General features: G+C 71.0%; 1 protein-coding gene across 1 annotated transcript; it reads right to left on the reverse strand.

Annotated features, from left to right (window-relative positions):
• Window positions 1-410: 410 nt before the first annotated feature.
• KNDC1 (kinase non-catalytic C-lobe domain containing 1) lies at window positions 411-26,565 on the reverse strand. The gene is given in 33 exon segments (XM_037496878.1): window positions 411-521; window positions 524-616; window positions 619-674; window positions 1,419-1,576; window positions 1,873-1,932; window positions 2,000-2,122; window positions 3,801-3,951; window positions 4,047-4,129; window positions 4,524-4,730; window positions 5,082-5,258; window positions 5,328-5,469; window positions 5,816-5,929; window positions 6,332-6,552; window positions 6,645-6,742; window positions 6,835-6,928; window positions 7,404-8,307; window positions 8,739-8,883; window positions 9,064-9,689; window positions 9,763-9,925; window positions 10,364-10,457; window positions 10,906-10,983; window positions 11,465-11,623; window positions 17,358-17,419; window positions 17,506-17,577; window positions 17,865-18,312; window positions 19,089-19,228; window positions 19,324-19,389; window positions 20,319-21,383; window positions 22,559-22,676; window positions 22,783-22,929; window positions 23,718-23,776; window positions 24,234-24,432; window positions 26,464-26,565. Coding segments are annotated over 33 exon segments (6,501 nt in total). The 3' UTR covers window positions 411-444.
• Between the last annotated feature and the right edge of the window lie 651 nt (window positions 26,566-27,216).

Genomic DNA, 27,216 nt, shown 5'->3' on the forward strand with positions numbered 1-27,216 from the left:
CGCAGCCTGGGGTGGGGTGGGCGGGGCGGCAGTTGCAGGATCTCAGGGTGGGGCAGCAGCAGGGCCTGAGGGGACAGGGCCGTGCCTGTGGGCGGGAAGGGCTGCAGGGCTGGGTGGGAGGGGAGAGGCCTGGAGGGCGTGTGGGTGGGCGAGGTTGAGGGGGCTGTGGCTGCTCCCCCAGAAGCTGCGGGCGGTGGGGGGGGGGCTTTGGGCCCTTAGGGGCCGGTGCGCGGGGCGGGGGCCGAGCAGGTCCCTTGCAGCTGGACAGACGCCGAGGTCCCCAACCAGCCCGATGGTGGCCGAGCCCCCAGGAATCGGGGGCCTGCAGCGTGGGGACTCGTTTTTTGTTTTTGAGTTTAATTCCAAGTTCCCGCGAAACGCCGCCCTTCACTGCGCCCGCCTGGGCCCGGGGCTGTGGGCGCTCCTGGGCTGCCTGCGGGCCGCCTACTGAAAGGTGGCCCTCATCCTGCGCAGCTTGTCCTGGAGCTTCCGCGAGGGCTTCCCGCTGCCGCCCCGGGGCCCTCGGGCCTGCTGTCGGCCGCCAGGAGGGCGACGTCGGCCCCGCTGAAGCGGGCGATCCTCCGCCTGAGGTGCGCCTGCAGCTTGGGGTCGGGGGGAAGGTGTACGGGCTCTCCTGGAAGGCGGGCACCTGGCTCACCACCCTGGCAATGTTCCTGAGGGGCAGGGCGAGCTCTGGCAGCCTGGGCCGCAGTTCCCACAGGTGCCCCTTCCTTCCCCGCCCGTCCCTCTGCCCTTGTCGCCCGCCCAGCCCCTCCGAATCCCCCAGTTTACCCAGAACTGACGGCCGGGCCCTGAGGGCGGCCGGGGCTCCCGGGGTGGGCCTGGGTCTGGCGGGGCTGCCCGTGAGGTCTGGGGGCCGCCTGCCCACTGTCATCTGCCCCCGGCAGCCTGGCCCGGCCCCTACTACGAGGCGACGGCGGCATCTGTTTAAACTGGTGGCTGAAAGGGCTCCCTGGCAGGTGGGCCCCGCGGGCCCCGCCGTGGGCCCGACCAGCCTCGCGGTGCCTGCTCGGAGATGCAGCGGCGGGGAGAGGGTGGAGGGTGAGGTTTGGGTCCCGTGAGATGCAGGTGGGGGCCGGGGCTGCCCACGCAGAAGCAGACGGGCTTGAGGCCCTGTGGGTCTCAGTGCTGGTTCCATAGCCGCCCCCCGGCCTCGCCTCCTGGTGGGTCCCCAGGTGGGCCCGCGGGAGCTGCCTGGGGACCGCGGTGGGTCTCAGTGGGCTCGGGCGGCACACGGAGAGGGAAGACAGCCCCGCGTGGGAGGCGGCTGCGTGGAGGCGCAGGGCGGGCCCGGGTCTCCTAACGAGGTCCTTGCAGCTTTGGTCCCACGTCTTGGGGCCGAAGGTCGTGTGGGGCTGGGAGGGCAGGCCTGGGGCGGGTGCGTCAGGGGCCCTCACCTGAGCTTGCTCCACCTGTGGGCCCCGTTGGTCATGGTGAAGCCCCCGGTCTCCAGCTGCTGGACGTGCATGGCCAGGAGGCGGGCTGAGGGCAGGGTGGGCTGGGCCCGGGAGCGCCGCCCTTCCATCAGACACAGGCTGTCGCTCTTCAGGAAGACCTGGGCGGGGCGGGGCGGCTGGGGCCGTGGGGAGCCGGGCTCCGGGGTCTCCCCGACCCTGCTCTCAGGAGGGCGCCAGGAAAGAGCAGGTGACCCAGGCGGCCGTGGGGAGACCCAGGGCCGACAGCCAAGGCTGCCCAGTGCCAGCCACCCACCTCCCCTGGGTCCGGGGGACCCCCGCTCAGCCTGGCCTGGGTGGCAGAGGACCAGCGGAGGCCCGGGGGGCGTGTCTGGGGCCAGGTCTGGGAATGACCGGTTGGGGGTGGGTGCAGGTGAGCCCTGTCAGCGCCCAGCACCTCTACAGCTTTCAGCTCCTCCAGGGCCTCGGCCATCTTGGCGGGTAAGATCTTCCAGGCCTAGAGCAAGCGCACAGTGAGCCCTCAGGCTGGTCCCCCCCGCCCCCCGCCACCCAGGGACACTCACGGGGGACTGCCTCACGGCCAGGTGCTCCAGGCCCCCCAGGATCTGCATGGCTGTGGCAAAGTTCCTGTGCTCGCAGCAGGCCTTCGCGGTCAGCAGGAACTTGGAGAGCAGGGTCACCTGCAGCTGGAGCGGAGCCCAGTCAGCCCCGCCCGCACCTGAGGTGGTCCCCGGCCCTGGAGATGCGGGAACGGCCCCTCTTCTCAAGAGAGGGCCCCGTGGGAAGGCTGCTGTCCAGGCAGCTGGCGGCACGCGGTCAGCGCCTCTGGCCAGTCCGTCCCTATCTCCAGAGGGCTCCTGGGCCCACTCGGAGAAGAGCCAGATTGGGGGCCTGTCTGCTGAAAGCCCGGACCCGCTGCCAGGCCAGGCTGGCGGGTTCCGATAGAGTCCTGGGGCCAGGACAAAGGTTCTGAGAGCTCAGCCCTGTCCCTCAGCTGCACCCCAGCTTCCAGGCAGGCCCTGCTGTCTGGCCTGGCTGCTTGGGAAGGGCCGAAGGGCCATCTTGATCCACACGCCTCTCCTGGGGACACCGCCCTGTGTGGCTTTGACAAGCCCCTCACTGAGCTGCATCCGTGGGGTTCCCTCCCCCCCACCCCACCCCCACCCCACCCCCCACAGCCCTTCCCACTGTGGCTGCTGGGCCAGGCCGTGGGGGGGTGGGACGAGCTCCAGGCCGGCCACAGCTGAAAGCCCACTCGCTGGGGTTCCTGCTGGCCTCCGGGAGGACCCCACTCTCAGGCTGGGGGTCCTGGTGCCCATCCCCTGGGGTCTGCAGACCCCTGGTTCTGGGGCTCACTCTTGTGACACAGGGTGAGCGCCCAGCAGCGAGGGCCCCACACCCCAGCCTTGGGAAAGGAAGTTGCCCCCCATGTTCCCAAAAGGCTTGGGGACTGCCTGGGACTCTGGGACATATGGGACCAGGAAAGCCTAATGGTGGCGCCTGTTAAAGCTGGGGAGGGCGTCTAAGGGGCTCTGGGGAGCACAGTGTGTCCCCGGCAAGCTCTCTGGGCACGCTCTGACCTTAGGGTGTGGTGCTGGGGCCTCTGCTAGGAAAACCTGCTTTGGGGCTCCAATTTGCTGAGGGGGCGGCTGCCCAGGGTGGAGACCTGGTCCTGACCTGGCTCTGAAGCCCACATGGACGTGTTGGGAGGAGCCTGGCGCCCGCTCCGCCACTCGGGTTGGGGTGTTCACTGGCAGACCTGCGGCCCCGGGGTCTGGGGGTCCCTCACTGCCGGGCCCTCTTGAGCAGGGGGAGACCCAGAGCAGGCGGGTGGCCGTCCTGTGGTCTGCAGCACCCGGCTGTTTGGGCCGAGCCACTGCAGCCCTGCCTACGGCCCATGCTCGGGCAGCGGGAGCTGGACCCAGAGTGGACGCTGGCCTGCGCCTTGATTCACGGGCTGGCTGGGGACAGAGGGCTCCTGCAGGGCTGGGACATCTGTCTCCTCTGAGGAGGCTGGGCCACGGCTCCAGCGGGGTGTGCCGGGCCCTGCTTGTGAGTGCACAGGTGTGAGCATGCAGTTGTGAGCACAGCTGTGAGTGCACAGGTGTGACTGCGGCAGGTGTGAGCGCGCCTGCGTGGGAATGCGACGGCACGCTGCCTGCGCGCAGGTGCTGGCCCCGGGACACCCCCTAGACGGGGCGCCAGGAGTGGGTACGTGCGGGGGACATGCCCAGGAGCGTGCTCCAGAGCTGTGGACTCCACTGCTGACAGGCTGAGGCGTGCTTGGCCTGGGCCTCAGGTGGACCCGGTGCCCGTGGGGCCCCCAGGACTGTGGCCCCGGGGTGGCCGGCCCTCGGTGCTGACCTTGGCATTGGGGCTGCTGACAATCTCAGCGGCCACCCAGGTGCTGACATCGTCCGCGCTGCGCAGCAGCTGCAGCAGGTACCTGTCCTGCACGTAGCTGGGCAGAAAGAGGCTGCAGGAGCGGGTGGCCGGGCCCTCGGCAGAGCCAGAGCTGCAAGACACAGATGGTTGCTGCCAGGCGGCAGGGCCAGGCCGCGGGGACCCCGTCTTCGTGTGCCCGCCCCTCCCGTTCGCGGGGACACTCACCAGGGCAGGGCTGCGCTCCTGTCCATCACACCCAGGGCCCGAGAGTTTAGGAAGTGGACGGGATGGCACTTTTGAAACAGCTCCTGGGGAGACGAGGAGGGAGTGGGTCAGGGGTCCCAGCTCATGCGCAAGAGCCCTGTCTGGGCTCAGCGAGGCCGGGTCTGGGGGGCCTGGCTGTAACCACAGCACATGCTCCCTGGGGCACCAGCCGAGCGATGCGGGGACAGGACAGGGTGGCCTGAGTCTGGGCTGGGTGAGTTGGCCTGGGGAACTGAGCCAGAGGCCACGGGGCGGGGGGGGGCCCTGGGGGCCTGTGAGTGATGGGGAGGTGGGGGTGGGGACCATGGGCGAGGTGAGGGGCTCCCCCACTCCTGCCGGGGCCTCAGCCCATCTGTGTCTCTGTGACACGGGGGCCACGTACAGAGTGGGTGGCCAGGCGCACCCCCCCTTCCCCCACCCACCCCGGCCAGGCCTCACCTGCTGCAGCAGCGTCAGCTGGGTGAAGAGCTGGTGGGCGCTGTGCTCGGTCAGGAAGTAGGGCCCCTTCTCGCTGGCCTTGCTCAGGGGTCCATGCACGTCCTCCAGGAAGCAGGGGCGGGGCAGCGCGGCCGCAATGCTGTACTGGCGCTCCTTGGCCTGAGGCAGGGCCAGCCCGGTACCCCGGGACAGCCGCCAGGGGAAGCTCTGCGGGTGGGACCAGCGCACTCAGCGGGCAGTGTCCCCATGCGGCCGCTCCAGCCAGGCTGCCCCCAGCTTCCCCCCACTGGCTTGGCCTGGGCCTCTGGCCTGAGAGCAGGCCCCTGAGTGGCCGGCCAGTTCTCCTGTGGTGCTGCCCAAGCTGGGGGGTAGGAGGTGCCAGCCCCGTGGGGCAGCACAGGCTGGTGTACACACGTGTGTTTGAGACACAAAGGGTGCACAGCGGGGGTTCTCGCTGCAGGGACAGAGTGCACGGGTGCTTGTGTGTGCTGGGCCCCTGGCTGGGCCTGGGCAGCAGGCCCTGCTGTCCAGGGAGCCCCTCCCAGGAGAGGCCCCCACCTTCCGAGAGATGCCGTCCTCTGAGAGCCGCTTACAGAGGGCGCTGAGGGGTCTGGCCTCCTCCTCCACCCTGGGGTCCTCCAGGTCTGCGCTGCAGGGGGCGCCCTCCGCTCGCCGGTCAGCACCCACCTCCAGCAGGCCCAGCAGCTGCTCCGCCGCACCGTCCAGGGGCAGGATCTGGGCAGGGGCGTGGGGGTCATGGCTGCTCTGGGGGCCCCTGTGGGCTGGGGGGCGCCCCGCGGTCACCTTGGTGGAGATGAAGTCCTCAAGCCTGCCCAGCAGCCCGGCGTTGCGGGCGAAGTCCACGGACAGGCAGTCCTCCACCCAGGCCTGCAGCAGGCAGAAGCTGCGCTTGTAGATCTTGGTGGAGGTGGGGTCCTGGGGAGCCCTGGTGGAGGAAGGAGGCTGAAGGTGGGGTCCCTGCCAGCCGGGAGGCTGGCACGTGCCGAAGGGGGGGACTGCAGCCAAGGGGGGCTGGCCCAGGCTCTGAGGGCAGCTTTGCCCTCGTGTGCCAGCCCCTGCTTGCCGGGCTGGCTCTCCTTGCGCAGAGGAAAGGGTTCCCGTGACCCCTCCCCACGAGGAGGGCGCCGGCTGCTCCCCGGGGCTGCCCGCCTGCACCTGTGTGTGCAGGTGAGCAGTGAGGGGGGCCCGGGTGGGGTAAGGTCGGGCGAGGCAGCTCGGAGACGGCGCCCTCCCCCGCGGCGCGCCCGGCCCACAGCGGCCGCGGCACCCACCTGGACAGGGCGCCGCTGATGCGGTCCAGCAGGAAGCGCAGGAAGTCCTGGGGCGTGCAGAAGTAGCGGAAGGTGTACAGGAACTGCTGCACGTAGCCCTCCCGGAAGGCGTCGCTGCGGGCGGGGCGGCTCAGCGCGGGCGCCGGCCCCGCCCCTCCGCGTCAGCCCCGCCCACATCCTAGTCCGGCCCCGCCCTCCGCGTTGACCCCGCCCCCCGCGCTCGCCCCGCCCACAGACTCCCGACCCCGCCTCTCCGCGCTCGCCCCGCCCACAGACTCCCCGACTCCGCCCACGGACTCCCGACCCCGCCCCTCCGCGCTCGCCCCGCCCACAGACTCCCGGCCCCGCCCCTCGGCGCTCGCCCCACCGACTCTCCCGACCCCGCCCCTCCGCGCTCGCCCCGCCCACAGACTCTCCCGGCCCCGCCCCTCCGCGCTCGCCCCGCCCACCGGCTCACCCGGCCCCGCCCCTCCGCGCTCGCCCCGCCCCCGGCCCGCCCCGCCCCCGCGCCGGCACCTGGAGTACAGGTAGGCCATGAGCCCCAGCGGCGTGCCCGCCTGCAGGACGCGCCCCCTCCGCGGGCGGCCGCCGCGCGCCGGCTTGCTGACGTTGTAGAAGATGAGGGAGGAGGACTCGTCCAGGGGGCTGAAGGCCGGCGCGCCGCACTGGGCCGCCGCCACGTTCACGATGTCCGGCAGCGCGCAGGGCTCCAGGCCCCAGCGCTCGGCGTACAGGACCTGGGGGGGCGCGGCTGTTGCGGCGGGGCGGGGGGGGGCGGGGCGGGGCGGGCCGGGCGGGGCGGGGCGGGGCGGGCGGGGCGGCCACTTGCCTGCAGGTACCTCCGGACCAGCCCCAGCTGCTGCACCCTGCCCTGCGTCTCCTCCAGCTGCCCCCGCAGCTTGGCCAGCATGGTCTTCACCTCGGAGCCTGCGCGCCGGCGGGTCAGCGCTGGCCGCCCGCGCGGGTCCCCCGCCCGCCCGCCCGCCCGCCCGCCGGCCCGCCGGCCCGGCCCGGCCCACCTTTGTGCCGCTTCTCCTTCTGCAGGAGCTTCTGGTAGAACTTGAGGGTCTTGCGGTAGCTGCGCTTCTCCATCACGAGCTGCTGCTCCAGCGCCTGCGGGCAGCCCAGCAGGCTCCCAGGAGCGGGCGGCGGGGCCGCGGGCCGGCCCCGGGGCTCCTCTCGCGCCCGGGCCGGGAGGCCAGGCCGGCGCGCCCCGAGCGCGGACACCCGGCCGCAGGCGCGCGGAGCGAGACCGCCCGAGGCCGGCAGCGTCCAGCGCCCGCCCGCCCGCCCCCCCCGGGGCGCCCCGACGCCGCCCTCGGGGCCCGCGGTGGGTGGCCGCGCCCTGCCTGCCCTGGCGGAGGGGCGGGGGGCGGGTGGAGCGGGGCGCTGCGGGGCCATCCCTCCCCGCTGTCCTGGGGTCTGGGAGGCGGAGGTCGCCCCCGCGCGAGCAGGGAGCCTCTCGGGGCTCTGCCTCTCCGGGAGCTGCTCGGCCGCTGGACGCCCACCCGGGGCGGCTGTCCCCGCGGCCACAGGCCCGGCTGGCGGAGCAGCCGCCCCCGCCCCCAAGGACGCGGCCGGGACTCACCGGGTGGCGGGTGTCGGCGTCCAGGGCCTGCTGCCCGGCCAGCTGCTGCGCGCAGCGGTGCACGTCCGCCCCGAAGCAGGCCTCCTCGTAGAAGGCGCTGCCCCAGCCCGGGCTGCCGCTCGGGACCCCGGCCCCGCGGCCCTCCTCCCGCCGGGCCGGCCGCGCCCCGGCCTCCGAGCCCGGGCCCGCCTGCCGCGGGGCCTCCGCGGCCTCAGCCTGCGGCTCCCGCCTGGCTCTCAGGGACGTCTGCGGCCGGAACCCCACCTCCAGGTTGCCCCCCGACAGCTCCTCAGTGTCGCTGTCCGATCGAGCGGGGCCCGGGCAGGGGGCTCGGCTGCCGCCTGCTGCGGGCAGTTTCTCCTTCCCTGGACAGAGGGTCAGACGCTCAGCGCCGCCCAGAGGGACGGCCCACGTGGACGGTGGGGTCACCACCAGGGCGGGGCTGGCTCCTGCTCCCGGCCCCCAAAACATGCTATCGCGTGGTGCAGAGCCAGGGGTGGGGCTTGGAACTGCTGCTGAGGGAACAGGTGCAGAAGGGGGGCTCCCCGGGGCGGGGGCTCTGGCCATCTCTACTCTGGAGCACAGGTGCGCGGGCGCAGGGGGAGGCCCTGACCCCCGCCAGGAAAGTATACAGGTCCCCTCCCTGACACCACACCTGCGCAGCCCGGGGGAGCCTGGCCAAATCAGGCTTAAGTGGGGTCCCCTCCGGGGCAGATGCTCCCACCGCAGGCCGCCGTGGGGTCCAGAGGCGAGGCCCCCTTTGCCCACAGCCCTGTGCCCAGTGCCCCAGGCCCACCCCTTACCAGCTCCGCGCAGGGAGGCTCTCCTGCTGGCTGGGGAGCAGCCGCCGGGCTGGCCGGTCCAGCCACCACCCTCACGCTGGGGCGCAGCCTCCTCCGAAGCCCTGCCATCAGTGGGGACACGCAGCTGGCCCCCGCCCCTCAGCTCTGGCCTCGCCTGGGCTGTCCCCCAACCCTGAAGAGCCTTTGGGGCTACCCCAGGTTTCCTCCTGTGCAAACCCTCTGGGGCAGAAGTGGGGCCCTCAGGGCCGGGGTCCCCAGGATTCAGACCTGCTCCCCGGGCAGCCACTGCAGGTCAGGCTGCAGGACCCTGTCTCAGCCTGGGGGCAGGCCCAGCTCCGAGGACTCGCCTGGCCTGCAGCAGGGCCCCCCTCCAGCAACAGTCTACCACGAGGGTGGCTGTCGCACCAGGGCTGGATGGCAGGCTCCCCGGGGATGAGGAGCTGCTGCCCAAGCGGGGAGGAGAGCCCTTAGGGAGCAGCACCTGCGGCGGGGGCGTGGGGGGGGGGCTGTGAGCTGGCAGGGCAACGCTCACCCCTCTGGGGACGAGCCCCTCCTGTTGACGGCGGCGAACAGGTCGCACAGCAACTTCTCGCCCCAGTACAGGTCGCTGAACTTCTCGGACACGGCGCCACAGAAGGTGGCAAAGGTCAGGTCCCTCAGGCCGAGGATGTGCTCCCCTGCGTGGGCGGGTCAGCAGGCCAGGCTGGGGGCGCAGGCCGGGGCTGGGGGGTCCTGGGGCCCAGTCTGCCCAGCTCTTCTGCAGATACCTAGTGGGGCCCTCCTTGTGGCAGTTGAATCTCCCCATTCCCACATGTGGCCCCCAGGCCTCCCCATCCCGGGCTCTGCCCCCCCCATACCCATGATCAGAGCCTCCAGGCCGTTGTCCAGGTAACCGTCGAAGGCAAACTCCTCCTGGATGAGGCGCATGGCCTCCTGCAGCGAGGGGCAGGCCGCTCTCCCTGGGAGAGGCGGGGCGTCCACACCAGATGGACAGGACTTGGGGTCTGCTGGCCGGGGCCTCTCAGGGTGACCGTCCGGGGTCTGGTCTCCCTGCTCCGAGGTAGCTGTGCCCCCAGGACTCTCTGGACCTGCTGCAGCCAGGGCGGGGCCCCATGAGGCTGACTGGGTGCTCCTGGGCTCCTGACCCCGGGGCTCAATGGCCGGAGCCCTGGGCGGCTTGGCTGGGTGACGAGAGCCCGGGGCTGCAGCGGGCCCTGGGGCGAGGAGCCTGTGGCCTCCGGCAGAGGCTCCTGGGAGCACCTGCTCCTCTGGCCCTTGTCCCTGGGGCGGCACCTGTGCCTTCAGGGCCTGGCTCGGGGCAGGAGAGGCGAGCAACCTGGAGGAGGCCCCACTGGGCGGGCTGGCTGGGGCTGAGGGCGGGGCGTGCCCCTGGGCGGGCTCTCTCAGCGCAGACCCCTCCAGGGGCTCCGGAGCTGGACCTGGCTGCTCAGACCTGGGGCCCGAGGGCAGGGCCAGGGTGTCCCTGCGGGAGAGGGGAGAGCGCTCAGGAGGGCCCTCGCGGGGCGCCTGTGCAAGAGCACCTGGGGGGCACCCACCTGGCCACTCCTGCGCGGGGTGGGAGCTCGATGGGGGTGAAGTGGGTGGCAGCAGAAGTGAATGCGGGCGGCAGCTCCAGGGCCCCCCCGCGGCTGGGGGGCTGGCTGGGCACAGGCTCCCGCACAGCCGCCAGCCACGTGTCCCCGCTGACCTGCAGGAAGCCTGGGGACAGAGATGGGGTGAGCATGGCTGTGTTTGTGCCCTGAGCAGTGGGGGGCTGGGGGGTCCTCCAGCCTGTGGGCACCACCCCCTCCCACCCGCTCCTTTTCCTTGCAGGAGGGGGAGGAGCTCAGGAGGGGGCTGGGGTGGGCTGGGGTGAGCGCGGGCCAGAGGCCCACGCCCCATGCCCGCTGGGGTGGGGGTCATTTTCACTTGCGGGGGTGGTCAGCGCCCCTCCCGACGCTGCAGGGCTGTGTGGAGGGGTCGGCAGGACAGCACGGGGCCTGGGTGTGGGAGTGGGGGCACCTGGTGGTGAGATAAGAGGGAGTTTGGGGCCCAGCCTGAGCCTGGGCAGGATAGACAGGGGACAGGAGTGAGGCTGGACATCTGGCACCAGTGTCCACTCAGGCAGGGCTGTGGGGCCACAGGGGGGTCGCCCACCTGGGCCCAGCTGGGTGGCGGCCACTGGGCGAGGGCTCAGACCGGCCACAGGGCAGGCCTTCTGGAGACCGATGGTCTCTTCTTCCTGGTCAGCCTGGCACAGAACAGGAAGGGGCGGTTGGGGTGATGGGACCCCTGCAGAACGGGGTACCGCGGCCCCGGGCCCCGGCTCTGAGCCGGGCCTGTCCAGCCTGGATACAGGGACACCTCCCTAGCCGCAGACGGCCCCTATCTCTGGGTCTGGTGTGGCTCGTCCAGGCCCCTGGCCACCCCGACCCAAACCACCTAGTGATGTGGGGTTCCTGGCTGCCGCCTCAGGCTCCCCCGCTGCCGGCCAGCACACCCCGGAGCAGTGAGGTATGTCCCTGAGGGGGTGTGGGCCCAACATGTACTTTCCCCAGGCGCCACACCCCTGCAGGGCCAGCTCCCCATGATGGCCTTCGAGGGGGAGCCCCTGTCCCGCGCTCTGGGCAGCCGCGCAAGCCACAGGGCACCCCCCCCAGGGGCAGCAAGAGGCCTGGGTCTGCCCCAGAGCCGCGCACCTGGCAGGTGGACGCCCTCAGGTGGGCTAGAATCTTCCTGCTGTCCATGCCTCGCTGCAGGAGGTAGGCGCTGCACATCTGGGGGCGAGAACCGGCCGGCAGGCCCAGGGTCCGTCCAGGGGCGCGGCGGCCTCCCCGGCTGTCCCGCGGGGGAGTCAACACCAGCAGAGGTGGCCGGGGCAGGCCTGAGGCTGGGACAGCTCCCACTGGAGCCTCAGCGGTCAGTGCCCCACAGGAGCCCCTGAGGGCTGAGGCCAAGCCCGCCCGGCCTGGGGGGGGGGGGACCTCTTCCTGTGCTGCCCTCGGGCCGCGGGAGGGTGTCGGGTGTCGGGGTGCAGCCTGCAGGCCGAGCAGCCGCGCCCCGCTACAAGGGCCCGCCCCCAGGCTTCCCGCCAGCACCCCAGGCCAGGGCTGCCCCAGCGCCGGCCGCCCCTGCCCCAGGGCCTGTCCTCCCAGCCACTCCAACCCCCCCAACCCCTCCGCGGGCCGGGCCGCCTGGTCTGGGTGACGCGGCCGCGCTGCGCAGACGGTGCCGGGCGGGCGGAGGGGGCGCCGGTACCTTGGTGGCCTCGGCCACGGAGGGCCGCTCCGGGGCGCGGCGGCGCGCCATGTCCAGCAGGAGCGTCTTGAGCCGGTGCGGCAGGGCCAGCTTGCGGCCGCGGGGGACACCGAACTTGGCGGCCGCCCACAGCACCGCGGCCACGCAGTACACAGAGGCCTGAGGGGGACGTGTGCTCAGCGGCCACCCCGCGGAGCCCCCCGCGCGCCCACAGCAGGGGCACCCTCGGGCCGCGGCTGGTTAGCAGGACGCGCCGCGGTGCGCCCTTGCCTGGGCTTCCACAGCTCCCCGTCTCCCCCTCAGGTGCGGCCGCTGTGGCTTTCCAGGGCACCCCTGGCCCCCCACCGCAGTCCATGGGGCTCCCCCACTTTCTACTCTCTCCTCTCCTGCCCCTCCCCCTCCGGAGGCCTCAGCGCTGTGGTCAGCTTTCAGGGGTCAGTTTTAAGCTTGGCCTTTGTCCCGTTCTCTCTGGATCTGGAGTAGAAGCGACACCCCCGGGGCCCATGTTCTCTGCTCGCTTCACCCAGCGCCCTCCCTCCCGCTGCCCATGGCGCGAGTTTGCCTTTTTGATGGCTGTGTAGTATTCCACCAGAGCACAGACGACGTCTTGACCCACTGGCCTGTTCCGGGCGTGGGAGCTGTGTCCACGGCCTGGCTGTTGCGAAGGGTGCTGCAGCGAGCAGTGGGCAGGTCTCCCTTGGAGTTTGCAGTTGTGTGATCGGTGGGCAGGCTCCCAGGAGTGGAATCGCTGGGCCACGTGCCACATTTTGAGCAGCCTCCAGCTTCCCACAGGGCAGGCCGTGCATACACCCCGCCAGGGGGAGGCTCCCCGCCACCCCCACCGGCTCTGGCTCCTGGGGCATCACTGGGCCGCGCCCCCAGGGCCAGGCAGCGCCTCCCTGATGAGGAAAGGGCACTCTCCATGCGTCTGCGTTTGGAGAAGGGGCTGTTGGCTGCTGCTGCCCACGTCTGGACTTGGTGGCTTGTGCGTTCTCTTGGGTCCCGGGAGCCCCGTGTCATCTTTGCTGTCAGCCCCTTACAGGAACTTTCATTTGCTGCCGTCCCGGCTGCTCGCGCTCTCCTCTGCCTGCCTTGCTTCCAGAGGCGAGTCCACCACGACGCGTCCGAGGGCCCTGCCACGGGGTGATGTGCCCACGTTCGGTGTCTGTCACGGCCTCACATCTTCCACCCAAGTCTCTGCTTCATTTTGAGGTGATTTTCCTGTGAGGCGTGAGCGTGCAGTCCAGGTGCGCGCCTTTGCCCGCGGCCCTGCAGCTCCCAGCTGCTCACTGAAGAGGCGTCCCTGCCCAGCGCGTCTCCCTCCTCAGCCACGGGACGGTCGCCCACGAAGGTGCTTGTATTTCTGGGCTCTCGATTCCATTCCACGGCCGTGTGTCTGTCTGGCCCCAGGACCAGGCTGCTTGAGTGATGATGAGTGACTTCATAGTGCAGCTCCAGTCTGCAACTGTGAAACCCCCACGTCCCCCCTTTTAGGCAGAAGCTGTGGCTATTCGGGCTACTTTGTGGTTCCACATGGACTGCATCAGTATTTGTTCCATTTCTTTGAAGAATTCGATTCGGATTTTTATTGGGTTGCAGTGAATCTACAAAGTGCTTTGGGCAGGACGGCCCCTTTGACAGGGTTGATTCTTCCGATCCAGGAGCAGGGAATGTCTTTGCGTCTTCGGTTTCTCTTAACAGTGTTTCGTAGTTTTCCTCTAGGAGTTTCTCACTCCTTGGCTAGGTTTATTCTCTGGTGGTGTTTCTTGGTGGGATTGTAAATGGGGCCGCTTTTGTGATTTCCTCTGCTTCATCATCGGTGTACAGCGTGGCAGCTGATCTCTGTGCCACTGCGCTGAACTGGTCTGTTTGGTTTTTTTTTAAAGATTTATTTATTGATTGATTGATTTATACATACATACATACAAGCACTGGGCACAGTCAGAAGCGCGGGAGGGCGAGAGAATTCACCAGAGCCAGAGCGGGGAGCAGAGCAGGCAGAAGGACCGAAGGACACTGCTGAGGGGAGCAGCGGGCGGCAGGAGAGGTCTGCGCGCCATGGGGGACCCTCCTCCGGTGGCCGGGGAGCAGCTGGGGATCGAACCGGCGCTGCAGAGGCCGTGGGCAGCTTCGCAGCCCAGCGCTCACCCGCCGCGCCCCCGGGGAGGCCCTGGTCTGTTGTTTTAATTAGTTTTTCCACGGAGTCCTTGGGGTTCTCTACGGACATCACCGTAGCACCTGTGAACGACGACAGCCTTGCAGGCCCTGCTTGTAGATTGTTGACTTTCCGAGCCAATGCCCCACAGCGGGGCGCTGGGGCGGGGGAGGGGGGAGGGCGCAGGCGGCATGTGTCACGGGGGCTCCCACGCGGGGCAGGCGGCAATGCTGCCCTCACAGGAAATGGTTCGTTCCCTGAGCTTACACATCCAGCGCCGAGAAAACCGTCGATCCACACGGAGGTCACGAGCAGACCGCGCGCCCTCGCCCCGTCCCCCGAGCAGCTCTCTCGTGACCGCGGTGCAGCCGGACAGCAGCACGGGCAGGAGACCGGCCCTCCCTGCCTGGTGGCCGCAGCACACAGCCCCGCGGGACTGGCACCCCTCAGCAGCCCCAGGAGAGCCGCCCGGCAGCAGGCGCCCCTGGTGTGGCAGGTGCGGGGACCTCGCCAGCAGGAGCCCGTGGTTTCCAGCTTGGGGCTGTTTCGGGAGCTGCCGGGCGCCCCCTGTGGGGTGCTATGCTGTGCCCTGCGCCCCGCTGGGCTGTTCCAGCAGGTGGGCCGCCCCCAGCGAGCCCCCGGGCCCTGGGGACCGTGTCTCTGGGTCACTGCCCTCGGGGCTTCTTCCCGGGGGTCTCTCCAGGCCTCGTGCCCACGTTCCGATTGTTCGCCTCCTTCGTGTGAGTTTCAGGAGCTCCTTGTGCGTCTGGGCTGCAGCCGTCCCCGCCCCGGGCTGGCTCTTCCTCGGCAGCGTCTCCTGGGAGCCGAAACCCTGGAACCAAGAGGCTGACGCGAGTTTTCCCTCTCGTGGCTCAGTTTTCAGGCCACACCTCGGAAAACTGCCCGCCTGCGGTGTCCTCATGGAGCAGACCTTTTTTAGGGTCATTTTTAAAAACTGAAGTAACAGCTCCCTGCCATCATGTAAGCCTCAGGTCTGCGTCATCAGCTCTTCTGGAAGCTTCCGGCTCTCACTGCACAGCTGCGCCCGACCGGGCACGTGAACTCTGTGGCCTGCAGACCTGCGCCAGGAGCTACTTTTCTGCGTGTTGAGACTCCCGACAGCGTGGGTTGAAGAGACCGTGTTTCCCACTGAGTCGCTTCTGCGGGCCCCGGGCCCCCTGCTCTGTCCTGGGGTTCAGGGCACGGGTGTGTGAGCCCAGGCGCCCGCCAGCGACCTCACCTTCTGGGCGGAACTGGCGTCCTGGGCCTGTCCTCACTCCACACACGGGGCTCGGCTTGCTGGTGCCCACGCCGCGGCCCGCGGGCTGACTGCTGCCCGGCCTGGGTCAGCGGGAGGGGCGTGGCCCCCACACCCGCGTCCACCCGCGCTCCCTTCCCGGATTCGGCGCCTCCTCCCACGCCCGTGCAGTCTTGCTGGGCACGAGAGTGGCTTTTTGGCACGCGTGTCAATGGGGCGTGTTTTTAATTTGAAGTCGTGCTCGTCCACTGAGGGCAGACAGGCGAGCTGCGCGCTTGTGGCCGTGAGCAGCCCAGGCTTTGCTGGTTCTCTGGGGTTCTGTGCATGTTACACCTGGGCACGCTCTGCTTCCTCCCTCCCTTCTTCGCCTTTGGCACAGGCCGGGACCCCCGCCTGGTGCTGAGAGGGGCAGTGGCCGGCCCCGGCCGCCTGCTCCTCGGGTCGCTCGGCTCGTTTCCCGTAGTAAGGATGACGCTGCGGTGGTTGGGGAGGGGCTTTGTCCCCGAGGTGAGGAAGATCTCCCCTGGCCCTCGCTCGCTGAGTGTTTATCCAACTGCCGCTACATTTTGTTAGAAGTTCGACATCTACAGGGCCTCCCTGGTGGCGCAAGGGGTTAAGCACCGCACTATGACGCAATCCACAGCCTCAGCAGCATGAGTTCGATCCCCGGCTGGCCAGGGGGCTACCCACAGGGCGCAGCAGACCCCTCCTGTCTCCCCGCTGCTCCCCTCAGCGGTGGATTTCAGTCCGTCTGCCTGTTCTGCTCCCCGCTCTGTCTCTGGTGGATCCTCTCACCCTGCGCACCTCTGGCCTGCTCCCCAGCTCTTATGTGCATAAATAAATAAATCTTTAAAAAAAAAAAAAGCTCAACATCTACAATCACATAAACGTAATTTTTCTTCTTTAATCGACTGACGTGCCGTATCACGTGGATCCACGTGTGAGTCCTCGGATTCTTGCCTCCAAGGAACAAATCCCACTTGGTCCATTTTTAATTTCGATGAAGCTCAATGTCTGTCTTTCCTGTAGTGGACGGAGTTCTGGACAGAGCGTCTGGAGTCCAGCCCCCGCCCCGCTGGCTCTCCCGGCAGCCCTCTTTGGTCGCTGGCGCGTTGGCGTCTGTGCGTGTCTGTGAGGTCACACCCAGCGCCCGTGTTTCTGAGGGTCGTGAAGGCGCCATGTTCAGGGTCTTGGTGTGCGCGTGGTCTCCTGTCGACACCTTGGAATTTTCTGTGGCGACGTGGGCTGTCTGCAGCCTGCTCGGCCCCGTCCCCCCAGCAGCGGCAGCGCCCCGCTCTGCGAGGACCAGGTTGGGGACGGACGCCCCTGCTTTGTTCCCCATCCTGGTTTCTTCTCTTCCCACTTTTCTTTGTAGTATCGGGTGGGAGTTGAGTTTTGCCCAATGTTTTTTTCTGCATCATCTCTCCGGGTCACCAGGATCTTGGGGGGAGGGGGCGAGTGTGCTGGGCACCCCGCTGGCTTCGACATAGGCCGTCCTGGGCCTGGGGAGCGGCCCTGTGCTGGCCCCGCCCCAGGGGCTTGCCGAGGCCCTGGCGGGCCCCACGGCCTCTGGCTGGGGGCCGGGGGAATACTGGCTTCGTGACAGGAGCGGGGCGGAGTCCCGCGGGCCTGTCCGCAGACGCCGAGGCCGTCGCGCCTGGAGGCTTAGGCTCTGCCGGGAACGAGCTCAGCTTGCTCGCCCGCCGGGCCTGCCGGGTGAGGGCCGCTGGGCGCCCGGCCGCCTGGGCTGTGCCCGTGGGCGAGGGGTGTCCTTGCTGTGGCGCCATCTCCTGGTTTTGTTGTTTTGGGGGCAGCGTGTCCTGCTGGCCTTGCCTGGGGATCGGCCTCCACCTCGTACCCTCTCTGCTGCCCCCCACTTCCCCTGCTCTTGCCCTCAGCTTTTGGGTGCAGCTTAGATGACTGTGGCTTCGCCTCCTTTCCAGCAAGCTCCCCCCTTCTTCTGGGTGGCTTCCCGCCCCCCCAGTGCCTCTTTCGGCTGGGGAGACCCCCAGGCAAGGCACCTCGGCTCTTTGCAGCAGGGGCGGGGCTCAGTCTCCAGAGGTGCCCACGGCGGGCGTGGGGGACCCTCGCCTGGTACCCCGGCCACGGGGAGGTCCGACTCTCTCAGGCCTCGCAGACACCCCCAGTTGGCAGGGCACCTCATTGCTGACCGCTGGCCTCGGGGGCTGCGGGCCCTGGGCTCTTTGGGCCTCCCGGGCCGAGGCGCCGGCTCCAGAAGCCCCGCAGCAGCCCCCCTGGGCCTCCCCACCGGGGAGAGTGCGGGGTGCTCGGGTGCGCGCCTCGGGGCGCCCGTTAGGCTCTCCCACCTTCCAGGCAGCCCCAGCGCCCCGGGGATTCTGAACCTAAGTGACTCATTGCCAGTTGGGGCGCTTAGCCCAGTGCGCCCCCGCTCAGCGACCACCCCCCACCCCGGGCCGCCAGGCGGCTCGCAGGACCCCCGGCCCGGCCGGCGGCGTTACCTTCTCGGTCACCGGCTTCTGCTCCGCAGCCTCGGGAGCCAGAAAGAAGGCGTCGGGGGCACCTGCGAGGAGACGCGAGCCCGCTGAGCTGCGCGGGGAGGGCGCCCCGCAACCCGGGGCCACCCCGGGGCCACCCGGCCGTACGCACCGTGCGCGGGGGGCGGCGCGAGGCGCACGGCCCCGTCCTCGGCCACCAGCACGGAGTCGGGGCTCAGGTAGGCTGCGGCGACGGCGGGTCAGGGCGCCGGGCCTGCTGGCGGGGCGCCGGGGGCGCGGGGCGGGGCGCGCGGCGGGGTCGGGGCGCGGGGCGTGGGGTCGGGGCGCGGGGCGCGGGGCGCGGGGCGGGGGTGGGGCGCGGCGCAGGGCGGGGGTCGGGCGCGGGGGTGGGGTCGGGGCGTGGGGGTGGGGCGCGGGGCGCGGGGCGCGGGGCGGGGGTGGGGCGCGGCGCAGGGCGGGGGTCGGGGCGCGGGGCGGGGGTCGGGGCGCGGGGCGGGCGCGGGTCCTCACCTGGGCGCTGGCGCTGCGCGCGCAGGGCGCGGAGGCAGGCGAGGGCGAGCGCCCACAGCTCGTACTCCCTGAAGGGCCGGCCCAGCTGGCGCAGCAGGTCCCGCAGCCCGACGTCCTGCGGGGCAGCCGGCTCAGCCCAGCCGCTCGCGGCTCCCGGGGCCCAGCCCGGGCCCGCCGGCTGCTGAGAGGTCGGGGAGAGCCCCGCAGGCACAGGGGAGCCCCTATCCCGGGACGGCGGGGGGTACGCGGGGCCGTGCCGGGCAGGCAGCTGGAGGCCCCGGCCGGCCGCCGGGCCTTCCCGTGCCGGGAGCTGACCCTGGGCCGAGGGCGGGGACTCGGGCGGCGCCCCCGGCCCGCAGCGCCGCTGGAGGCCGCTCAGGACCCCAGCCGCGCCCGGCGCCTGCCCGCAGCGCCCCGCATTCAGCCCCACACAGGGGCCCAGCGCAGCCTCCGGCAGGGCGCAGGAGGGGAGAGGCACCCAGACCGGAGAGGAAGAAGGAAAACTCACCATTTGCAGAAAACCTGATAATATACCCAGAAAGATGCAAACCTCAATCAAAACCCTGACTCCCAGAGTGAAGAGCTACCAGGAATAGTAAACACTGGCAGTGCAGCGGCAGGTTACAGAGCCGACCGCAGGAACCCCTGCCTTTCTCTGCTCCTGCGAACAAGCAGAGGAGAAAGCCGGGGCCGGGGCCAGCCGCACCAAGAGGAGCCCCTGGGGATGCTCGCCACCCGAGAGGTGACAGCCTGTTTGCGACGGCCATCGGGGAGACACGCCGGCGGGGAAGCAGTCATGTGGCCGTGCCAGCCAGAGCCAAGCCCAGCTTGGCGCAGCCTCCATCAAGATGCCAGCGGCCTTCCTCACAGGAGAACAAGTGACAGCGTTTATTTGGAAAACAAAAGACCCTGAAGAGCAAAAACAATCCTGAGAGAAAAGAACAAACATGAAGGGCTGCACTCGCTGACTTCAAACTCACTTCGAAGCACCAGGAAGCAAAACAACATGGCACGGGAATAACGACCAGCACCAGAAAGGAGCGCCCAGAAGAGCCCAAGCTCACGTGGGCAGCTCCTCGACACCAGGAACGGGTGCCTCACGATGGAGAGAGCGCCCCGCGGGCCCTGGAGCTGGAAAACCCGCCAGCCACACACAGGACTGGAGTGGGGCCCTCACACCACGTGGGTTAAAGCTTGGCTGTGAGACCTGGAACCACAACACACCGGCCAGCACGGCGACACCTCCTGGACACCCACCGGCCGGGGCTGCTGGGACTCGGCCGCAAAGCAGCGCAAGTCAGCAAGGACAGCAGCAAACTGAGATCTCCCACACAGGCCCAGGAGCTGGCCTGGAGAGGACAGGCCTTCTCCAAGAAGACACAGACGGCCAGCAGGCCAGGATGGAGCTCATCCCTGGCACCAGGGAAACCCAGGTCTGAGCCTCGTGCTGTCACCTCACCCTGCGGGGACAGCTGTGCACCCAAGACAAGCAGCAGGTGGTAGGAGGCCAAGGGCTTGCGCCCTGCTGTGGGGCGAGGGCGCAGCCATCACGGGAAGCAGCATGAAGATGCCTCAAACAATCAAAACCAAGTGCCACACGTTCCAGTTATCACACTGCTGGGCATTTACCCGAAAAATGCAAAAACGTTATTTTGAAGTATAGGTGCACCCCCATTTCATTGCAGGATTAGAACTGGAAACAGCCTAAGCGCACGACCACAGACGGATGAGTGGACAGAGAGATGTGGGCTACAACACAGTGGAGTACTACTCAGTCATGAAAAAGGTGGAGCCTCGCCGTTGGATGATGCCTGGGGACATAAGTCGAGGGGAGAAAGACAAAGACGTGACCTCACTTGTGCAGTGTGTAGAGAAACAAAGAAACCGACAAGCTGTCAGAGGACGAGACCAATTGGCGGCACTAGGAGGGAAGGAGAGTGGGCGAGGGGACAAGGGTGTGGCGAGGGAGGGATCTGGACTTTGGGGGGGGGGCCCAGCGTGACATGTTCGGTTACAATGCCACAGGCCGGGGGTTTATAGGATGGGCTGTGACATTGCTTCACTACAAATAAAAACACTTACATATCATACATGTTAATGTCTATACGTGATAATATAGAATAGAGATAATTAAAGAAAGAGATAAAAGGGAGATGCTGACCCCGGCTACACCCACGCCTGAGGACACCAGGACTCAGGCCCCCCGCTGGACTGGACTGACCCCAGAAGGCCTTAAGATGATTGGCGAGTGCTGGGGAGGGCTGCCCGTGCCTGTTTACCATCTAGAAGGGGGCCGTGGTGAGGTCATGTACCTGGGTGCTGGGAGCCGCTGTCGGCCAGGGGCACCTGTGGCGCCCATGGGGCAGGTGATAGTTTGAGGTGAGGGACGTGATGTCAGCCTGAGAGCCCAGGGTGTGCAAGCACCAGCTGTGCCCCTCCTGTCCGGTCACGAGCCAGAGCTCGGGAAGCAGCCTGCTGGGGGCTGGGTTGACCAGCCTCGGAGGCTGCAGCCCAGGCCACTCCGAGCACCTGCAGTGAGGCTGAACACCCCCGGCCTCCCTGGGCCTCCCTGGACCTCCCAGGTCCTCACAGCTGATATGGGGACAGCACCAGCAGCCTGAAGACGCCAGAGCTCCGGAGATAACCCCTGGGGGTGTGGTGGTCCTAGTGGGGGGCTGCCCCTACACAAGTCCTTCACAATCCACGGAAACAGGGAGGGTCCTGGCCCAGGGCCGGGTCTGGGCTGCGTGCACAGGGCAGCTGGGGCAAAGCTGGGTAAGGGCTGGGCAAGGGAGGCCGAGGTGGTGCGTGTGGGGGTGGAGGGGCACATGCCTGTGCAGGGGCCCTCCAGCCACGGGGAGCCCCCAGCTCTCACCTGCTCCGCGGCTGTACTTCCTGGCTGTCCAGCTGCATCCAGAGTCCCCTCGGTCTTGAGAGTCCAGGCAGCGGGACCCACCTCACCGGGGTCCTGGGAGTGGGTTGGGGGGCTTTCCTCTGCAGGGCCCTGGCTGGGCTGCGACGCCGCCTGGGCCCCGTCCGGCTGGGGCTCTGGGCCCTGCTCTGGCCACAGTCCGGACTTGGGTGGTGCCTTCACACTGGAGAGCCCCCTTCTCCCGTCCCAGGGGCCCTTCCCGGCGTCTGCAGTAGGGGATTCCGAGGCGGGCAGCAAGTTTTTGGCGCTGGTCAGTGGCAGGCAGAGGCCACTGGCCTCGGGCCCCTCGGGCAGGAGCCGGGGGAATGTCTGCACTTTACGCAGGTGGCCCCGCTCCAGAAAGTCGGGCTCCAGGGCCCCCCTGGCACGCGGGGTGTCCAGCTCATCCAGGAGGCTGGCCAGCTCATCCAGGCCGTGGCTCTCACCGTTCCTCATGGGGGCCGACAGCAGAGGCTTGGTGGGCGGGGTCCCGGGGTGCTCCGGGCCCCGGGGGAGGGAGGCTTGGGGTGGGCCCTCTGTGGTGGGCAGGTCCCCAGGGTCCCCGGGCGGCCTCCTGGGTCTCCCCCGCCAGGCACTCTCGCTGACCTCTGTGCAAAAGCAGGGTGGTCACTGCCAGGCGCCGTGGTTCAGGAAGGGGGACCCACACCAGGGACCCCGCCCTCAGGGCCTCACTGGCTGGGTCCTCTGCACTCAGGCCCTGCCCCTCCCTCAGTCCAGAAATGTCCTTGCCTGTCCCACTCCTGCCGGACCAGCCAAGCCAGCGGCTGGAGCTCCTGAGGGCTGCACCCCGCAGGGGTAGCGGGCCTGCCGGCCTGCCCGGTCGGGGCCCACGTGCGCAGGCACACACAGCCACACGTACACAGTCACACACGCACGCCACACGCGTGCACACCCGTGCCCGTGAGCCCCTCTGGAGGCCCCGCGAGGAGGTGCCTGCTGTGCACTCCGCCAGCGGCAGTGCCCCTCCCAGGGGTGCCCCAGGCGGTTGCGCTGGAGTCCCAGGGAGCCCGGAAGCCCCAGGCAGTCAGCGAGTGCCTGCTGAGTCCCAGGCTGGCCGGAGAGGAGTTGGGGCGCCCACTGCCCCCCACAGGCCGAGCCTGACGCCCCACCCAGGATCTCCGAGCTGCTGCCTGGTGTCAGCGTGTGGGGTGTGCCTGTGTGCGGCGGTGCCTGTGTGTGTGTGGGGGGGGGGGCCTGTGTGCAGGGGTGCCTGCGTGCGGGGGTGGGGGGTGGGGGTGCCTGTGTGCGGGGGTGGGGGGGTGGGGGTGCCTGTGTGCAGGGGTGCCTGCGTGCGGGGGTGGGGGGGTGGGGGTGCCTGTGTGCGGGGTGTGCCTATGTGCGGGGGTGCCTGTGTGGGGGGGGCGGGGTGTGCTGTGTGCGGGGTTGCCTGCGTGCGGGGGTGGGGGGGCGGGGTTGCCTGCGTGCGGGGTGGGGGGGTGGGGGTGCCTGTGTGCGGGGGTGGGTGGGGGGGTGGTGGGGGTGCCTGTGTGCGGGGGTGCCTGTGTGCAGGGGTGGGGGGGTGGGGGTGCCTGTGTGCGGGGGTGCCTGTGTGCGGGGGTGGGGGGTGGGGGTGCCTGTGTGCGGGGGTGCCTGCGTGCGGGGTGGGGGGGTGGGGGTGCCTGCGTGCGGGGGTGGGGGGGTGGGGCGCCTGTGTGCGGGGGTGCCTGTGTTAGGGGGTGGGGGGGTGGGGCGCCTGCGTGCGGGGCAGGGCTGGTGCGCAAGGTGCTGGCGTGCACCGCGGGCCCCCGCGGGGGGCGCTCACCTTGAAAGGCCCCGAAGGACTCGAGGGACAGCACCCGCCGTCCCGCGGCCGACAGGCTCCGGCACAGGCGGCAGGGGGAGGCCAGCTGCAGCTTCTGCTCGCACAGCGCGATGACGCTCTGCGGACCGGGCGGCCTCAGCGCGCGCCTCGCCCGGCGCCCCCCCAGCCTCGCCCAGCACGGCGGGCGGCTCCTCGGGGGGGCGGGGGGCGCGCCGGGGGGCTACCTGCAGCTCGGGCCGCTCCCCGGGGTCCTCCGCCTGCATCCGGCTCAGCAGGGCCTCCAGGTCGCGGCTCAGCTCGGGCCCCGGCTCGGGCCCCGCGGGGTACTCCAGGGCCGCCTTCAGCGTGGCCCCCAAGGAGTAGATGTGCGCCTGCGCGGAGGGGGGTGCACCCGTGAGCGCGCCCCCCGCCCGGTGGGCCCGCCGCGCCCCGCCCCCGGCTCCGGGCCCCGCCCCCGGCTCCAGGCCCCGCCCCGGCTCCGGGCCCCGCCCCCGGCTCCAGGCCCCGCCCCGGCTCCGGGCCCCACCCCTGCCTCTGGGCCCCGCCCCTGCCCCAGGCCCCGCCCCCAGGCCCAGGCCCCGCCCCAGCCTAGCCCGGGTGGGTGGAACCAGGGCGGGCTGGGCGCTGGCCCCCAAGTGGGGATGCGGGGCACAGGGACATGGACTATCTGGGGGCGGTGCTGGGGTACCTGATTCTGGATTCAAGGCACCGTGAAGACTGGGAGTGTGGACTGCAGGACACGGAATCTGGGGTCCCGGGGTCCCCAAACCCCACGGGGCCCCAGCCTCTGCAGGCCTCCGCGGGCCGCCCCGAGAGCCGAGGGATCCAGCCCTGCTGTTCACAGCAGACCGAGGCCCAGTCACAGACGCTTCCTCCCACAAACACTCAGCCGACTGACGCGAGGCTCAGGGCTTCTCTGGGAAGATGCCGCTGGGGGGCGGCCCCTGTGTGGGGAGCCCCACGCTGGGCACTCGGGGTGCAAAGCAGTCGACTCTGCTGAGTGGGGCTCCAGACGGGGTGGGCACAGCCGCCACGCTTGCTCCCTGGCCGGTGCCCAGAGGCCAGTGCGCCTGCACCACTGTGACCCGCCCACCCTCTGCTGCCAAGAAGGGGTCCTGGGGAGTGGCCGGCCTGTGGCCTGGCCACCTGCCACACTCACCTCAAAGGTGTTCCCAGTGTCATCAAACTCTGGGGGGACAAAGACGCCCTCAGGGTCATCTGCGGGAGGGAAAGAGAAGGCGCTGACCACAGGCCCAGTGAGCAGGGCCAGGACTCGGGTCCCCGTGCTGGGGCCGCTCACCTCCACCCCAGGGCGGGCGCGAAGGGGAGGCCACTACTTGATGGTGGGCGTGGGAAGTCGGCTCGGAGAGGAAGGGCTTGACCGGCTCCCCAGAGCAGCAGGGCAGAGGTGCCCCGTCAGGGGGCCAGGCCTGGCCCCTCAAGCTTCCCTTGGGCCAGCAGCAGCCTCCAGGGCCTCCCTGACCGGTCCGCTCACCACAGGGCAGCTGGACCCAGCACAAGTCGGGGCTGGCTGAGTGCTGGCCAGGCCGGGGTGCCCTCTGGCGCGGGAGGGGCTGGCCCGAGCAGGCGCGGGGCGCACAGCAGGTCCTGATCTCCGGCAGCTGCCTTGCCCACCCTGCCCTCCCCGGGCCACCGCCCGCCCCGAGGGCCTCACCGCTGAGCTGCTCCATGAAGCACACGCTGCCGCTGGTGTTGAAGGCCAGGGTGTCAGGCGTGATGCAGAGGGTCTGGAAGATGGCTGCGGGCGCCACGCTGCGCAGGGCCAGGCTGCACTCCAGGCACACGGCCCAGGCCTCCTGCTCGCTGAGGCCGCCGTCCCGCAGGGACAGGATGTCCGCCAGGGACACGTTCTCCTGCCGAGAAAGGCGCTGAGGCGCAGTCCCGGCCGCCTCGAGCAGAGGACCCCGCCGCCTCCCGGCCAGCCCAGCCACCGCTGGCAGCCGAGGCCCGCGCCGCCCGCCCACCCGCCCGCCCGAGAGGCTGCTCCGGCCCCGGCTCTGCCCCGCGGCGGCTCAGCAGACGGCCAGGCCGCAGGCCTCGGGCCCCGGCCGCCATCCCCAACCTGGCGGTGTCCCCGAAAGCCGCCTGTGCCGGGGCGTGGGGGGACCCATGCGCCCTGACCTCGGCGCCCACCCCGGAGTCGCCGGCAGCTCCACGCCTGCCCTGCTCTCACCCCTGCCGGCGCCCCACCCGCCTCCCCCGCGCCGGCCCCCAGGCCGCGCCCCTGGCTCCGCCACCTCAGGGTCAGGGGTGGGGCCCCCACCTGCTGGCCCCACGGGCCTCAGCGGTCCCTTGGCAGGGGGCCCTAACCAGCGCTCCCAGCGGCCTCTGGCTCCCCATCGCCGCCGTCAGACGCGTCTGTTCACAGGCTGTGTGGGGTTTTCTCCGGGGCCACACGGGGGGCATTCCAGAGAGTCCTCCAGACACCCCCACACGGCCCGCGAGCGGCTGTCTGACAGGGGCTCGCCCTACCTCCCACTCAGCGCACCCTGCACCGCCAGGCTCCAGGGCCCCTCCTCTGGCCTGCCCATCGGGTGCAGCTGCAGCCCGGCCTGCTCGCCCACAGGACGGCTCCCTGACCTGTGCGGGCAGCGTCCCTGGCGTGGCTTAAGGCCCTCAGCTACAGGCGTGGGTCCGGCCCGAGGCACCGGCCTGGGACAGGCAAACAGGGTCAAGCCCCCCAAGCCCGGCAGCTCCTCCAGAGTGGTGGGGTCTGCAGGGTGCACCTGAACTTCCAGCTGGGAGCAACCAGGAGGGTAGTGTCCGGCCGCCCCCACCCCAGACACCTGTGCAGCTGGGGCTGCTCTAGCTCAGCGGGGGGCTGGGGTCACGCCACCACCAGAGGCCGCGGGCCCAGCCGGGGCGGCTTGGGCGGGGACGAGCTCTGGTGCCCATCCAGGGGCTGCGGCTCTGCTCGCGGCGCTGGCCTCGCTGCCTCGCAGGGCACCCGGGAGGCCCTGAGGCTGACGCAGGGGCTGTTCTGGATGGCGCCAGGCGAGCCTTCCAGCACACACCCCCAAAGGCACGCCTGGGAGTCTGGAGGCTGTGGGCTGTGTCCCCCCACCAGTGAGGGAGCCGCCAACAGGCTTGCTCCCTCCGCCTGGCTCCCCTCTCTGCAGGCACTGGGGGGACAGGGAGGCCCTGAAGCACTGCCCTCCGGCCACCCCGCCCCAGCCCTCCTCCAGCGGCCTCCCCCGCCCTCCCTCCCTCTCTCTGAAGGGTCAGCTCTTCAGGAGGGGGCAGAGGCCGTGCTCCAGCGCTGGCCCTTCCAGGGCAGGGCCGCCGGTGCGGGCATTTGCCCGCAGGAGACTCGGGCTCTGGGCCGGGGCCCTGCGCCTCGAGGGACCAGGGTGTCCTGGCAGGGCCCCGGCCCCGTGGGAGAGCAGGAGCCCCATGTGGTGCAGGCCCTCTGGGCCCGGGGGCTGCGCGGGACCCCCATGGAGAACCCCAAGGCCCTGTGAGCAGGAAGCGGCCCTCCGTGGGGGGGGGGGTTCCCCCACCTCCCGACCGCGGTCTGACCGGCTCCGCGGCCGCGCCCGCTGACCTCCCGGGTGCGGAGAAACATGCCCCCCGCGCCCCCCGCGCCCCCGCGCCCCCGCGCCCCCCTGAGGTGGAGGTCGAGCCCCGCAGGGCGGGCGCCCGCGCAGCAGCCGCAGCCCCCCGCCCCCCCCCCCCCCCCCCCCGCCCCCGCGCCTTCCCGGGCGCTGCGCCTGCGGAGCCCGCGGCCGGGGAGGGGGAGCCGGGGAGCCCGCGGCCGGGGAGCCGGGGAGCGGGGAGCGGGGAGCCGGGAGCCCGCGGCCGGGGAGCGGGGAGCGGGGAGCGGGGAGCCGGGAGCCCGCGGCCGGGGAGCGGGGAGCGGGGAGCCGGGCGCGGGGCGCGCTCACCTCGTCCTCGGGCAGCGTGGGCAGCGGCTCGAAGTCGTAGAGGGCCAGGTCCGCGGCGTCCCCCTCGCGGAGGGCGGCCGCGCCGGGGCCCGGGGCCTGCATCCCGCCGCCCGGCCGCGCCCCGCGCCCCGCGCTCGTCCTGCGGCGGCCGCGCCCCTGGAGCGGCGCGGGCTGGGCTCCCCGGCCGGCTACGCGCGCCCCGCCGCCATGGCAACGCCGCCCCCCGCGCCCCGCCCCCCCCCGCGCTCCGCCCCCCCCCCCCCGCGCTGCCGCAGTGTCGCCCGGGGCGGGCCGGGGGGCGGGGCGGGGCGGGCCGAGGGGGGGGCCGGGGGGCGGGGCGGGCCGAGGGGGGGGCCGGGCGGGGGGCCGAGGGGGGGGCCGGGGCGGGGGGCGGGGGGCGCGGGGGCCGGGCGGGGGCGCGGGGGGGCCGGGCCGAGGGGGGGCCGGGGGGGCGGGCCGAGGGGCCCGGCGGGGGGGCGGGGGGGCCGGCCTGGGGGGGGGCCGGGCCTGGGGGGGCGGGGGGGCGGGCCTGCGGGGGCGCGGGGGGCCGGGCGTGGGGGACGTGGGGGCCGGCGGGCTCCGATGGGGCGGGCGGCGCCGTGTGTGCGCCCCGCCCGGGCAGGCAGCGCCCGGGCCCCGCGAGGGGCCCCCTGGGCGTCCGCGGGTCCCCCCGACCCGACCCGCGCAGCCGTAATCCCCGCGGGGGGGGCGGGGCCGCAGCCCGGGTCGGCGGGGCCGCGGGGCGCCCCAGCC

This window comes from Talpa occidentalis, unplaced genomic scaffold (assembly GCF_014898055.3).
Source record: "Talpa occidentalis isolate TD23 unplaced genomic scaffold, MPIMG_talOcc4v2.1 talOcc4.8, whole genome shotgun sequence".
Lineage (NCBI taxonomy): Eukaryota > Metazoa > Chordata > Mammalia > Eulipotyphla > Talpidae > Talpa > Talpa occidentalis.